The sequence below is a fragment of the Haplochromis burtoni genome, unplaced genomic scaffold (genome assembly GCF_018398535.1).
Source record: "Haplochromis burtoni strain Fernald_Lab_line unplaced genomic scaffold, NCSU_Asbu1 Contig_117, whole genome shotgun sequence".
NCBI classification, from domain to species: Eukaryota; Metazoa; Chordata; class Actinopteri; order Cichliformes; family Cichlidae; genus Haplochromis; species Haplochromis burtoni.
In genome coordinates, this window is record NW_024582478.1 from 1,732,426 (window position 1) to 1,748,713 (window position 16,288).

The window sequence follows — 16,288 nt, forward strand, 5'->3', positions numbered from 1 at the left end:
GTTAAATATTAACAGACATGAAATATCGACACACACATTAAACATATTTAATAAAACCGCAGCTGATAATCACAGACTCTGTGTTAGAGATTGTTTGTGTGACTCTCCCTCGCCTCTCTCTCCAGTCTCCCCTGCATCCTATACCTGCCTCGCCCACCAGTCCACAGTCCATCCTGGATGGCAGTAACTCCAACCTGTCAGGCAGCGCCAGCTCCGGAGTCTCCTCCCTCAGTGAGAGCAACTTTGGTGGCCCCGCCTCCTCCTCTGACCCCACCGCCAGCCGCACAGACACCCTGGAGTCCGTCCCCAGCAGCCAGGCTTGGACCACCGACCAGGAGGACCTTGACTCACCTTACCAGCCCGTCAGGTACAGCATCTCCGAACCTGAAGTCCTGGATGGAGTCAAGCCCCCGCCCTGCCGCAGCCACTCTGCCCCGGGAGGCGTCACCCCGGCTCAGGTGGGGTCCCAAATCCAACCCCAGGCTCCGGGTTCGGCCTCCATCGGAGTTCAACAAATGCAGCAGCAGGATGTGCTGCCACACCCACAACACCCCCACTACTACCACCAACTCCACCATCACTTCCACCCACACTACATCCCCCACCACCCGCCTCTCTACCACTTCCATGAGCCTCCGGCGCTGCCCCCTAAACCCTACCTCCGAGAGGGCTGCATCCCTGAAGAGGACTCCCTGATCAGCCAGTCTGCAGCGCCTCCACCTCCCGCACCGCGGCCCATGCCACGCAAGATCTCCCAGCCCATAATCACAGCCACCAAGGATGAGCAGGCTAAAGTGGCGTGGGAGCACGGCATCGGCGAGGAGTAGGACGCCCCCTCATGGTTTATAGGGACAGATAAGAAACTTTTCTCAAAAGAGAGAAAGAAAAGACGTGAGAGCGAGAGCCAAACTAAAAACTGGGTCATGAAGTTGAGGGTAGCTCTGATTCGCCCCCAGCTGTCCTCCAGTTACCACTAAAGGTTTCAGTCTGCTCTCGCACACTCCAACGAGTCCTTGACCTCTGAGACGTGTTTCCTTCAACCAAACAGTCCTCACGTCACTGCATCCTGATTCTTTACTTCTTATATGTGCAGACGGGGTTGAACCTGAGAAAATGCTGCTCAGCTTTTTCACTAAATTCATGATTACACCTGAAACTGAACCCGTGATTTTACGAAGGGATTTCTAGTCAAATAAAAAAAAGCCTCGCTCTGAAGATTTAAAGGCAAACGGCACTTTAAAAACATTTTTATTTATGTACAAATGAAACCTATAGACACAGAACGGTCAAAGCAGGGATGTTACACTGAAGGATATTTAGATCAGTGATTCCTAAAGTGTGGGCCGCTGCCCCTTAGTGGGCTGTGAAGGTACTGCAGGGTGTCCTCCAGAGGCAGGGTGGCCAGATTCCATGAACCTCGATGATACAACATTTTACAACATCTGGAGTTTATTTGTGTGGGAATCTTCACATATCCTAAAAAACTATAAAAGGACAAACTGCAGGTTTGTGAAGGACTTTCCCTCCTGCCTCGCTGAGCAGACGCAATAAGCACAACAAGAAGTTTCATGTTATTGTCCGTGATATATTCTTTTTACTATATTTACTTTTGCTGTCCTGATAATTGACCTGTCACTTAATGTCATGTTTTCCTTTCTGCATCACTGCAGATTAACTAAGAAAGGAAAATCATTTCCTTTGTTTTGACTTCACCCAGTTAAGTAGTTTCCCTGTATTTCAGTTTTTTTAAAGCCACTGGATAAAAGCCAGACTTTAGGAAAGTGCCTGTCCTGCAGTGAACAAAATGTGGGACACTGTCTCGATGTGGGACGAGGGGGACCAAAGGTCAGTCTCGTGTGGACTCCAGTTTAGCAGCTTTGAGTTTGGGAATCACTGATTTAGATGATTTAAAAAGATGAAAACAAAAGACCAAAATGAAAGCAAATAACTAATGATGATTATTTCTGTCACGTAAACAGCGGCTATAAAGGCATCGGGTAGAGGTACTTTTTGTAACGATGTAAATAAAACGTTCACCACCAGGGGGCAGCGTTTGAACAAAAAGGTAATACACCAAAGTACGGCCGGGACCTCATTTGACTACGGTTGACATCTTAACAGAAAACACAGATAGTTTAGGACATAAAGTCAAGCTGGTGTTTATATTCTGTTAATTTTTGTTAATCTTAGAAAACAGGAAGTTACAAAAAGTACCTTTAAGTGATGCTTTATGCAAACAGAGCGACGGCTTTCGAAGATTTTCAGTCACTTTTTCCTGAGATGTTGAAGATAAACGACAGAGATGAGAAGTGTTTATATTTAAGTAAGAGAGAATGTAGATACATTTAATACAGTATAAAGAAGTATATACATATAATTTATATTCAGTCGTTATACTTTTGATTGAAGAAACGTGCAAATGGCTTTCTGAGCCGACAGTAGCCGCTACATCAGACGCGATGTGCACTTCAACAGCTGAAGGTTTTATTGCAGCTCCTGAAAGCAGGAGCGAGGGACAGTTTGCTCTGAGGGTTTTTTAAAGCTGACGATGCGTTCAGCGGAGGAACCTGTAAATATGTGCGAGGCGTCCGACTGCTGGTATTTTTAGGGATGTTAACTGAAGTAAATATACACCTTTTTTGGCATTTTTTCTATGAAAGTAATGACTGTACATTTTTTAATCAGGGTACTGTTTTGTATGCATGTTCATTCACTGAACAGAGACTGTGAGGTGAAGCACTGGAAGCACTGGAGAAATACTGTACTGTGCACTGATGTCTTTGTAGTCTAGGAAACCACTTTGAACACCAAGGATGTTACATCAGCAGGATTCAGTAGTAGACGTGTAAAAGTACTGCAAAGGGTCATACTTTTGTACTTTAGTGTTTTGTTTTAAATATTCTTTTTACATTTAGCACTCAGATTGTGAGCAGACTGTCATCCTGATCACTTCGCCCCCTTTTTAGGTTGAACAGCCGTTAGCTCACGTGGCTATTTGAAATCCTCGTTGTGCTCTGCCTGGTGTCCGATCACCTCACATTTTGCATGGTGAAGCTGATCGTTGTGTTTGAGCTTTGTCCTGTTTTGGTTCCTCCTAAAGGTGCAGAAAACTCAGAATCCTGATTCAGTGTCATATTGTGTTGGTGACGATGGCTGGTGGCTCTGTAGTTTGTAGTTTCGAACTTAAGTCCAGCTACATTTAGATAAATCCAACACAGAACTGTTCCCCTGTGAGGCTAAATAATAATAACACGATGTCTTTGCAAAGTGCTTTGACAGAAAGGCAAAAATAGAAAAATACATTTCAACAGGAAGCTGGACATCGAAGAGCGAGATGGGACAAATTAAAAGTTAAGACAAGAGAACAACGACGAAATAAATCAAATCAACATTGTCTACATAAAGGGCTGAAAGCAGAAACAATAAAATAGGGGATACAAGCATAAGTAAATATAGGCATCACATAAAAATATGTCAATGACAAACTGAGTCAGGTTGAGACATTTTAGATTTAAGGATTAGCAGCCTGAGTGCGCACTCTGCCTCGAATGGCTTTCGCTGCTTTAGAGAAGCTGAAGGTTTGTTTTCAGTGAAACGGCGAGACTGTGTGTGAGTGCGTCTGCACGTTTAGAACCATCACAAACTTTACTTCATCCATTAAATCATTTTCAGGAGTTACTAAAGTCGACCAGTTCTGGATTTTCTGTCACACCAGGATGGATGTGCGCAGTAAACAAAACCATAGTTTTGTTTACAAAGAGCAGGCAGTCTAAAGAGACGGGCACTGAAGCAGCTTGTTTCAGACACATTGCAGTATTATTTTTAACTATGAGTCATACAAAGCTCCTCTGGTAGAGTCCAAACGTCAAAATATAGAGCTCGAAATGAGCAGAGAGGGTCCACATTAAATATTCAGCTCCTGTAATGTCAGTGAACGTGTCTGCTGCATTCACTGACCCAGTAAGCTGCATGGAACAACAGCCATCATTCAGACAGTTGTTGCACATGTGCATTTCCTGCCGCGACGCATGGCGTGAGCTGTGTGAGCAGTGATACGGGCCCGCTGCTTGAATTCTCCACCATAAACATACGAGTGAAGCAGTGATGGTTAAAGATGTTCAGTGGAAGTTTCAAGCTGGACTTTCAGTGGCGCTCTGTGTCCGGTGAGTCTCTTTATTCCCCACTTATAAAAGTTAAAGCCATGAAGCTGTCCTGTGGCTCACACAGAGGCTGCACCACAGAAAACTGCTGAATTCATGAAGTCGGGTGTTTGGTGAACTGACTGATGATGTTACAGGTGAATTATGCAGCACGGCTCGAGTTACCTCCTTGAACCTGTCTGTTTTTAGATCTTTAGCTTCTCTCTTCTTCTACTTTTATACATTTCATTTAAAATAATTTTAGTTCATTCATTCCCTAAATGATCAACTCTTTCATGCTTGTGCGAAGAGTTCGAGTTGATTGTTGTCCTGTTGAAACTGAAACCCATATTAACACTCAGTGCAGCTGATGGTGGATTCATGCGCTGTGTGTATTCACAGCGATATAAACAGTTGTTACAGACTTGCACTGACGCCTTTGTGTTTATGCCAACAACATATGATGTTACCTCTGTTTTAAACAGCTTTGAGTGCTCTCAAAGTTTTTCTCACAGCACATTTGTTTTGCTTGTTGCCTTTGCAAAACATGAAGATTGATATTAATATGTAGACGTTTATACAAAGCCAGATTTAGAAATCACCTTATTGCATTTTCTTCCTGCAACCTTTACCTCCAGTTCACATAACGCACTGGAAGGTTTCATTTTTTATCACTTTTCTGTCATTCTGTGTGTTTGTTTATCTGTAAAGCTCCGTGTGCAGTCGTGCTGACCCGTTTATCTTTGATCCTTCTGAGCCTACAAAGAGCTGTGAGCGGGGATGCTGTAAATACATGATGCAGGCAGGTTAGAGAAGCTTTTCAGCAACGAGAAACTGCAACAATGAAGGTGTGCGCTGTTACGGCAGTTTGTGAGAGAGTGTGTGTTATATCAGGATCGGATTACACCAGAGGGAGAGAGAAGTAAACAACAGTTTACTAAAGAAAAGTTCACAGCAGAATTAAATGTACATTATTTTCTCCTGATTTTTAGTTCTGTTCATCCTTTTAGAACATTTTGACATCTGCTGTCTTTTAAATATATCTGAGCTAAACTGAGAATCTGAGATCGTTGATCAGCTACTGAGAAGTAAAGAAGCAGCAACAACCTATTGAAGATGTTTCATGTGGGAACTATTTTCTTCTCCCTGAACTAAACCTACTTTACATGCATATGCTGCAATCACACGTGCATAGATTTTCTTTTGCCTTTTGTGTCGTTGCTCCTTTGTGCTTGTTGCGTTACAGTTTTATTCTGTTGCTTTTGTTTCTTATTCCGGTAACAGTCTGTTTCGTCCTGTGAGTGGACACTGGGATTGGGCCTGTATATAAAGGATGGCTGTAGCTTCCACGTCTGAAAATTAAAACAAAGCTGGAAGTTGCGTTCTTTCCAGTGGCCACTAGGGGGCAACTGTTTGTCCTGCAGAAAAAGTCTGAGAAAACAACCCCCGCAGCTTGAACTATGACCTCAGTAAATATTTACCTGATGAGCCTCACTAGTGGCAGGATTTTAATTTTATCAGCTGTCGTTCTATTGGAGGCAAACAAGTGGATAAACCAGGGTGTAATTGACAAGTTGCTGCTATATGAATGTGCAGCATCCTTCATATCCAACGGGGGGACCTCGCTGGTGGGTACGGCATCTTTTATGTAAAGTGACGGCCTGCTTTGACCAGCTTATATTAATTATTTGAGAGACCTGGCTGCATTTTCCTTTGGCTGGCGGATGTAGACAGTAAAAAGAAAGAAGGCAGAAATCTCTGCACCTAATATCTCCAAAACTGGGTCATTCCCACCAAAACAAAAGAGATGTGTAAACGGTTACTACGGTTACCACAGTTAAAATGACATCTTTGATTTTGCTGTGAACTCTTGCTTTAAACAAACGGTCCTGCATACTCGGTCTGCAGCGATGAAGTGTTCAGATTTCAGTGAATCAAACTCGAAGCAGGTGAAGATGAACTATGCAAATCAGAGGTTCGTTTGTAGGACGTTCAGTTCATTCTTTTGTTCTTTGGCTTGAACGTGTCGGATGGCAGGAAAATTAAAAGTAGTTTGGTGCTTTTTTAAAGAAAGTAAGTTTTGTGTGAGACTAAAACCACTGACCCCACCCAGTCTGTGTTTCCTTTAGAAGGAGGAACGTGGAGGGAAATCCGACGGAGCTCACGGAGGAGACGCGTTGATTTCTTTGTACATAAGCGAGGAGAGGGCGTATTATCGTGGGCATGAAGGGCAAACCTCGTATACACGTAGACTGTGATCGTCTCGCCTCGTGTTTTCTGATGTAAACCAGTTTTTAAACCCGGTCCACAGCGATCCAAGTTCATTCTGTCGAATTATCCCGATCACTTCAGGGCAGCTGAGGAGACGTTTATTATGATTTTGTGTATTTTGCATCAATGACAAATCTAGATAGTTCCAACGATGGCGCTCCTTTGTATGACGACGCTAATAGTATTTCTTGTATATAAAAGTCTTTGTTGTGTTAGCATGGGTATAAACTGTGACGTGTATGATGGTAGATGTAAATACTCACGTTTTTCCTACTCACTAAACAAACTGCTGTGTTGTGGATTCATGATTAATGACAAACATTAAACGATAAACTTTTATTGACTCGACTGGATTCAGCCTGTCGTTATTTCACGTTTGCTGCTATAAAGTTCAGTTTTTGTTTAATTCATGCAGTCATGATCACAGATAGTCAGTTAAATTTATAACTTCCTCCATTTAATCTGAAACTCATTAAAAATACACTTTACATCACTTTTAAAGTTAGTCTTAAACATTTTTAATTTCACTTTTCCAGGAAACGTTCAGTTCATTTGTGAGATTTTCACATCTGTCGGATGTGGTTTAATGGCTTTGATTAGTGTAATATTTTGTCACTAATAAATAACCATAAAAGGAAATGCAGTACAAAAGCAAACACAGAGTTTGTACAAACACATCTTGTTGTTTTTAACTCTTTTGTGCAAGGTGAACTTGAGTGTTTTGAAAGACAAATAAAATAAAATGTAGTCATTTTATCACAGCCACCATAGGCTGAGAGGCAGGGTACACCCTGGACAGGTCGCCAGTCTGACGCTGGTCTAACACAGCGAGAAGGACAGCCATTCACGCCTGTGGGCAGTTTAGCGTTACCAGTTAACCCACAGACCCCACTGTCAGTTTGGCCGGTGGTCATGTGTCGATTCAACCAAAATGGCGTGAGACTGAGAACCCAACCCCTCTAAAAGCAGCTGGCTTCCTTTTATACTCGACCCGATTCAGGTCAGCATCTGGAATAGCCCAAGTCTGAGGTCAGCAAACCAAATGAACAAATAAACATCCACACGAGCAAACACGTGAAAGACATATTTATATTTGTACCACGTCCTATAAATAATTCAATAACATAAAGGTGAGTACTGTTAACACACTTCTCTATTACATGTACAAAGAATTTAGGTTCCAAACAAATTACACTGATAAAATGTGAACTCAGGTTCTTGTTCCTGACCCAGGCAGAATGGCCAGTCCCCCTGTCTCTTCACCTTCCACAAGCAGTCACTTAAATATTAGCTAATGAACGTAATGAAGAATCACTAACCCACAAATGCGTGTCTCTTTTTCTATTTTTAAATATAGGTTTTGGCTCATTTAGCAACTAAAACATAACACAACTTACCTTTAAACAAGCTTTAAAAAAAATGAACATTCGTATTTATTATATTTGCATAAAGACAGACTGCTAAAGTCTGATTTTCCCACACAAACATCTCCAGGATTCACAGGAAAAGGTCCAAAAATCCAGAGTGACTGTTTCCTGAGGTCAGAGGAGAACGGGCAGACTGCTTCAAACTGATAAGAAGGCAACGGGAACTCAAATAAGTGCTCAGTGCTCCAGTCAACAAAGCACCTTGTTCAGACTTTGCAACAAAGAATTAAGGCAGAAAAGCATCACATTACAACCAGTCCATGATGTTCATGATCCTCATTAAATAAACATCAGCAGAACATTTACACTACTTACTGAGAGAGCAGTAAGTAGTGTAAATGTTTGCATCAAATAAACAGCAGGGGGAGCCATTGCTCTACTCAGTGTTATATTAAAAAAGGAAGAAGAGTCCACCAAGAATCCAGTAAGTGGTTCCAGGAAGCCTATCCAATCGTTCAGTCTGACGTCACCAGCCGTGTCTGGACCTAAACTCCGCTGCAGGTCCATATATCAAACGATCACTGTGGCATTACTGAGAGTTGAAAAACTGTCTAAAGTCTTTCATCTTTAATAAAATGATCAGCGTTCTGCTCTACCAGGTGTAACAATTGAGTTTAACATCCAGGCATCCATGAAAACGGAATTTATGACAGAAGTTAGCAGGGAGTTAGCTCGCTAGCTTCTATCTAAATACAATATAGCATGTCCTGACTGCGGGGTTTTGGAAACAAATTAAAACGTACAGCTCTGCTATCACTTCCAACATAAATGAAGACAGAAAACTAAACAGCAGTGACGTTTGTAGGGTTACTGAAGTTGGGCTAGCTGGTATATAACGATGTGCTACGTGACCGCTAGCGACACAGCTATGTTAGCATAATATAAACAAGCTAACTTTTTTTCCACTCGATAAAAGTTAACGTGAGTGTTCTCGGTGGTCAGGAACAAATGTAATCGCATGGCAGGATGCTGTAAAAAGACCAAACTTCAGCCAGGAGAACAACTGAGATAATCCATCCACAATACGAGGTTAGTCATTCATATACTGCTGCATGGGTTGGGCTGTAGCTACATCCTAAGGTTTTAAAAACTGAGCTTAAATAAACGATTAGCGGTAATAAAAGCCGAGGGAGGTCAACAGTGATCACTGACTGTTTTAGGAGCTTTTTGAGATTAAATAGAAGAAAATACAAAACATTAAACATGTTAACAACACAAAAGCCATATTAAACGCAGACTACTTTAGACCCGGAAGTAGGATTCGTCACGTCATCACTTAATAATCAGATAGCTTTGGTTTTACCTTTTTATTAACCAGTGAAGAAACTCCCTAAGTAGAGATCCTGAGTCGAGATGAACAGGACTAACCTGGAATGTTTTTTTTAACTGCAGGAAAAATCATCATGAGGAGAACGAGCAAACTCCAGGCAGTAGGTTTGAACCCAGGACGCTCCTCCTGTGATGCAACAGTGCTAACCACTGAGGCATCCTGCTGCCTCTTTTATATTGCAGACTGATCAAAGATAGTCGAAGACAGCATACACAAAAGGTCGGTAAAGGTTGTAGAAAGTTTGTCATGGTGATGGACGTGAAGCATGAAATCACAACAAGCTACATCTCTAACCTGACTTTAAACATTTTCACCAACATAACCAACAAACCACAAACTTCATCACTAGATATGAACTGTGAAACTGCCTGAAATCAGAGATGAGTCACTGTCCTGATCAAAATCTCATCACTTCAGTCATTTAAAGTCCTGATCTGTATTAGTGAGGCAGACTGTTTTTGTTGGAGGATCTGCAGGAAGGAAACACAATTATATTCAAGAATTTGGTCCATTAAATCCAAACAGAACAGAATATGAACACAGCTGTCAGTTATGAGAGACAAAGGCTGTTAAATGTTCACTGTGTGGGTGTTTTTCCACTCACTCAGTGAGACTGAGACTCCTCACAGTGTTACGGGAGGCCGAGGTAATGGCATCCAGAGTAAGAGAAGCTCTCTCTGTGGGACGGAGACAACACCCTCAGTCACTGCGCAGCTCTTTGATTAGGCTGTAGTGAGAATCCAGAAGGCTGTGATCACATGAACTCAGTCAATGCTTCTGTATTGATGTGAACTGATTATTGGGATCCATGCAGGCTGACATCGTGTGATGAAGGTTCAGACTCGGCTGCATGCTGATGCCCTCCTTATCCACCCTCCACTGATAAACTGCAGTTTCCAGAGTCCACTTGTTCCAGCTGATTCCAGTCCAGTGCGTCACGCAACAGTTTTCTTACCGCTTTGATGTCCAAACATGACTCCAGACAAAGTGAGCAGACAGACACGCGAGCAGGAGAAGACACTCCATCACCATGGAAATCATCTCCGGAGGAAACATGACTAACAGACACGCTCCTGACAGAAACACGCAGCCCAACTGACTGTCAGCTGCTGCCGCCACAATAAGAGCTTCAACTGTAATATTATAAAGTCAAATCAGGACGAGAACTGTAATATTATGAATGAGTCAAACACATTTAATAGGGATCATTGGTGCTCTCCAGGAAGCAAGTCCTGTGGCTTTAAACGTGTCGCACGCTGTGGATGTTTCCAGCTGTGCAAGGCTTGAGTCATAAACATCAGTCCATAAACAAATGAAAGCTCTGAAACCAGATTTCTCTGAAATTAAGCATTTCCTTATTTTTCATGATATAAAAACCTGTGTTTTAATAAATCACGCTCCAGCTCAAAGGATCATTTTTTTATAAATCAGATGATTATTTTTCTTTGGGGAAACCTGGAACTTCTTCGTTGTGTCAAACAGGGAGAAAAACCCTTCAAATTTTAAAAAATTTAATAAATTAAAAAGTCAAACTTAAAAATGGGAAAGGAAGCTGTCCTAGCATCTGTTTAACTTTAGAGGGTAGTGGTAAAAATGAGCTATTCAATCATTTCTGTTTGAGGGACAGGCTTTCTATTTAAATCACAACAAAAAACACTGCATTTATTAAAATGATGCTTTATTTTTGTTTTTGTTGCGTTTTTATGCTTCTAAATGTACAAACACGTGGTTGGTGTGGCTTAGAGTATCTGACGTGCCATCCAGATTTAAACAGAAGGCTGTCCGTGATTTTGTCCGTCAGTTATGACGTTGTTGCACGTTTCTATTGCACTTGTGTCTGTGTCGTTCTGTTCTGTCTGGTGTTGCACTGCTGTCGTTTTGCATTTTTGAGTGGAGGCAGCCTGAAGTTTATGAATATCTGAAAATACACAAATCGACACAGACACACAACAAGAATCAGGAGTGTTTTATTTAAAGGGTCAGAAGTTTTTACAGGATCAACCAAATCTTCTTCCCCTTTGCGCACTCGTCATAAATACGTCCGTCCTCATCATGAAGAAGTATTCTCTTTTAATTTTCTATTCAGCAGCATTCATGTAAATATTGCATTTTCCACACACAAAATCATACTTGTTTGAAGTGCTATGACCTTTGGTGCTTTTATGTCAGTCCAAAAAAAGAAGAAAAAAAAATCATGAAAATTACGATTATGAAACTTGATGTAATCAACATGAATCAAAAATAAGATAATATTTGTATCACGCTTATTAAAAATCAACATAACAAACTGCTCTACAAACATAAAATAGACATTGAAAATGTGATTTTGACAGCAGCTTGGTTCTTAAATCCATCATTTTGAGTTTTAGCAGCACAAACTTCATCACTGTGAACGGAACAGCTGCTGATGACTCTGACAGTTTTTCTTCCTGAGAGATTTTAAAAAGAGACGTGAACACCTCAAATACAGACAGCCTTCGTGTCGACTCGACATGAAGACAAAAGTAAAAACTATCTACTGTTTGTTAGCGTTACTGTTTGTGGTTCGAGTCCCTGAGATTTTGGAGTGAGGAGGAGGCAGGGGTAAGGGGGGCTGGATGAGGGACGGGGGCTATGTAGAGCGTGGCGGGTTATTTCCAACCATGACCAACTCAGTTGTACTTTTACTCATCTTAAAAAGCTCTAATATTCTTGCATTCTTCTCATCCACCATCTTTAGCCAGTCCTGAGTTGGAATCCGAAGCATTGTGCTGAAAACACCGGAGTGGGTGTTTGTAAGGTCCAACACAAAATCATCTGTGCAAGCTCGATCGCTTGTTTGTCGACTAGCTCCATCTGCAAAATGGAGTGCTCTTGGTCTCCCACTGGGTGTATGTTTGCAGACCGGTGCTGATTGGGTTCTTGGGTGAATGGTGGAAACGAGTAGGCCTCTTTGAAAACTGGATACTGCTGGTCTCTGGTTCGCGGTGCACTCGTTTCCCGCAGGCTTTTCTGTATTTCAGGGGTCGTGATGAGCGTGAGAACAGCCCAGTCAGAGCAAGTAAAAGCGATCCGCGATGTGAGCGGACCAAAACTTTCACCCACTTTGAGCTGGTAGAAAAAGATTTCACCCTCTGGGAGGCTGAAGGCATCGCCCCAAAACCCCCCATTGTTGAGGCTGAATCTTTGCTCCAAACAGTTAGCAGCTGCTGTTGGCTGCACTCTGCAAAGATGTAATCGTCTGAGTTCTGGCGGCGTGGCGGAGGCCCTGTAGCTAGTTACGGGCATTTGAGAGACCACAGTGAGGTTGGTAGGTCTGGCGGCCATGTTTGTTTGTGAAAAAAAGAGAAAACTTGCTTGTTTTTTCTGAGAGAAAAAAACCAGATAAATTTAAGCTTAAATGTTAGATTATTTATCCTGAATGCCAGTAAGAGAATAAACCTATCGCTGAGAAGGTAAATCGGACCTGTATCCGATTGGCTAACCGGGGTGCGAAGGGAGCCGCCCCATTGTTATGTGATTGGCACCGGGGCGAGTTAGGCACGCCTGCGAGGCGGAGTTGGTCTCCGGCGCAAATTTCGAACGAAGAGCCCGAATCATTAAGCAGCAGATGTGGAGCGATCAAGAAGGAAAAATTGTGCGCTGGCTGCGGCTGCATCAGAGTCAGAGTCAGAGCGAAGGGAGAACTTAGACTTTGCTGAATTTGCGAGAGAGCTAGTAAGAGGGATCGTTTTGAAGAAAAAAGACTAAGGATTTTTCAGGATTTTTCCCCTGTTTTCGAATATAAGGTTTTGGGAATAGAGGGGTCCCTACCAGGGTTTTTTTTGGAGAAATATACGGAGGGTTTTCAGGAGTTTTTCCCTGGTTATTTTGTCTAAGGATCAGGGTGGGAGCCGCGGGGCGCTGAATTTGAGAAAAAAGACTAAGGATTTTTTCAGGTGTCTTCCCCCTGTTATCGAATATAAGGTTTTGGGAATAGAGGGGTACCTAACAAGTTATTCTAGGGTTTTGGAGAAAACGCGGAGGGTTTTTTAAGGAGTTTTTTTTTGCTGGGAGCCGCGGTGGGATCGTGAGAGATTTTTTTACGATTCTGAGTTTGATTCTAAATCTCCTTGTTCGTATTAAACAAATGCATATAAATTGAAATAAAGTTTTCCCCCGAGGCATGCAACCTGTATGTCTGGCCATACTGAACGTTACAAAAGCACAAGTTTAACTAAGCAGTTTTACTATTTTACTATATATTATTAACACATTTTTAAACACACAAGCACGGACCCGAGACACACAGCACAGTCCCAGACACAGGCGCGCACAGAAGTGCGTGTGGCGCATAAAAAGCATAAAAAGTAAAAACTTTTAAACTGGACATTTAGATGAGAAAATATATATTTGACATAAAATAAAAATAAACAAAATAAATGCTCCCTTTAGAAATTTTGTTGCTCTATAAAATAGTTATTTTCTTTTAGAATCACTCATCTTAGCAGTAGGATATACATGAAAAGAGAAACAAATTAAGTTTGAGTGAAAATGTACATTTTTTGCACTCTCTGGTCAACTGACTCAGTGAATCAAATGACTCGAAAAACCCGATTCACTTTGGTGAGTGACTCATTAAAACTCGATTCAGTAAAAAGAATCAAATTTACCACCACTACTTGCTACTGAAAACAAGAAAAAAAACGGTCCTGCTATGGGCTGAACCATTTGTTAATGGTGGAGGGGGAAACACTATGCAATATATTCAGTTTTAGCATTTATATTCACTATTGACTGTAACTACGCTCAAACTGTTAATGCTATCTTATTTTAATAAACGACACTGTCATATGCAAAACTGGGGTGGCAAGGGATCATTTTAGGGTGGCACTTGCCACCCCATGCCACCCTTCTAGATCCGCCCCTGTCTGGTTAGACCACAGGATAGGCGTCTGCTTCTACATTAATAGTGGCTGGTGGGCAGATGTAACAGTGATTGCTCAGCACTGCTCTTCCTCTCTGGAATACTTTTTTATTCACTGCAAACCGTTTTATTCTCCGCGGGGGTTTGCATCATTCATCTTGGCCGATGTTTACATCCAGCCAGATGCGGATGTGCAGTCAGCTCTGGCATTTTCAACTCCTCACTGCAGGCATGTCATGTGCCTGTCTGCTTCAAGTCCTCTACCATAATCCCTGTCCCCAAGAAACCAAGGATCACTGGACTAAATGACTACAGACATGTGGCTCTGACATCTGTCATTTGAGCGCCTGTTTCTCTCCTACCTCAAGACCCTCACGGCCCCCCTCCTGGACCCCCTCTAGTTTGCATACAGAGCCAACAGGTCTGTAGACGATGCTATCAACATGGCTCTGCACTTCATCCTGCAGCATCTGGACTCCCCAGGAACCTACGCCAGGATCCTGTTTGTGGACTTCAGCTCTGCCTTCAACACTATCCTTCCAGACCATCTCCGAGGCAAGCTTTCCCAGATGAATGTGCCTGATCCCATCTGCCGGTGGATCACTGACTTCCTGACGGACAGGAAGCAGCACGTGAGGCTGGGAAAGAATGTCTCGGACTCCCGGACCATCAGCACCGGCTCCCCTCAGGGCGAGTACACTAACTGCTGCACATCCACCCACCAGTCTGTCAATCTAATCAAGTTCGCAGATGACACCACCGTTATTGTCATCTTGGACGGGGATGAGTCTGCCTACAGGAGGGAGGTTGAACGTCTGGTGTCCTGGTGCTGAATGCCCAGAAGACAGTGGAGATTATTGTGGACTTCAGGAAGCACACAGCCCCACTCCCCCCCATCATCCTGACTGACACCCCCATCACCTCTGTGGACTCATTCCGCTTCCTGGGTACCACCATCACCCAGGACCTGAAGTGGGAGCCCACCATCACCTCCGTCATCAAGAAAGCCCAGCAGAGGATGTACTTCCTGAGGCAGCTGAAGAAATTCAACCTGCCAACACGGACGATGATGCAGTTCTACACTGCAATCATCGAGTCCATCCTCACCTCCTCCATCACCGTGTGGTACGCTGGAGCCACTATCAGGGACAAACAGAGACTGCAGCGTGTTGTGCGCTCTGCTGAGAAGGTGATTGGCTGCAGACTCCCATCTCTGCAGGACCTGTACACCTCCAGGACACATGACCCTACACTGTGTTCACTGCATCATTCCATGTTTGGCACTGATCACCACCTGCACTCATGTATATATCTATCTACTTAGCACTTTTAATTTTAATTTTTAGGTTTATTTAAGCATTGTCTGTCAGTATGTTTACACTAAGTACCGCAGCAATTACCTAATGTTGTAAACCTGCTCAAAATTTGGCAATAAAACCCTTTCTGATTCTGATTCACTTACTAAATCTGCGAGATCTACAGAATATTGTATTTGGTTTAATTGTTATGTTTTATGTTATTTATTTTTTTTTCTTAAGTATAAAGACAGATCACAACATAAGTCATTTAACTGAGCAGGTTATTGTAGCTGTATGTTAAAAATGGTAAATGGCCTGTATTTGTATAGCGCTTTACTAGTCCTCTAAGGACCCCAAAGCGCTTTACACATCCAGTCATCCACCCATTCACACACTGGTGATGGCAGCTACAATGTAGCCACAGCCACCCTGGGGCGCACTGACAGAGGCGAGGCTGCTGGACACTGGCGCCACCGGGCCCTCTGACCACCACCAGTAGGCAACGGGTGAAGTGTCTTGCCCTTTCTCTCCCTGTTTAGGATTTCTGTGACTGCAGTGAAAATTTCCTCCAGCCGTCACTTATTCCAGCTGACCTAGACTAAAGTAAAAATTAATCCTAAAGCAAAGGACATTACTAATGAACACTGATTATACAGAACAATAAATATACTTTTTTTTTATAGTTAATATAGATTACAATCTTGAGCTTATATAGTGTTTTGCCTGCTTCAACAACAACGCAGCAGTAAGAATAAATATCACAGTGCAGAATAAAAACTTATTCTGCAGTGTGATATTTATTCTTACTGCTGAGTTGTTGTTCAGCTGAGAGTTTAACAGACTGTTGTTAAAACATAAATATATCAGCAGCTTATGGGTGAAACAGAAAACGCAGTTACAATGAACATTTACATGATCTGGGAAACTGATGTCGCTGG

General features: G+C 42.5%; 1 protein-coding gene across 7 annotated transcripts in view; it reads left to right on the forward strand.

Annotated features, from left to right (window-relative positions):
* The window catches only part of LOC102311077 (dedicator of cytokinesis protein 3), a 248,746-nt gene extending 241,990 nt beyond the window's left edge, over positions 1 to 6,756 (forward strand). For all 7 annotated transcript variants that reach the window (XM_014335696.2, XM_042223672.1, XM_042223671.1 and 4 more), the window contains one exon: positions 126 to 6,756. In XM_014335696.2, coding sequence (XP_014191182.1) covers positions 126 to 827 — 702 coding nt within the window. In that variant the 3' untranslated portion in view covers positions 828 to 6,756. The remainder of the gene's footprint in view (positions 1 to 125) is intronic.
* The last annotated feature ends 9,532 nt before the right edge of the window (positions 6,757 to 16,288 follow it).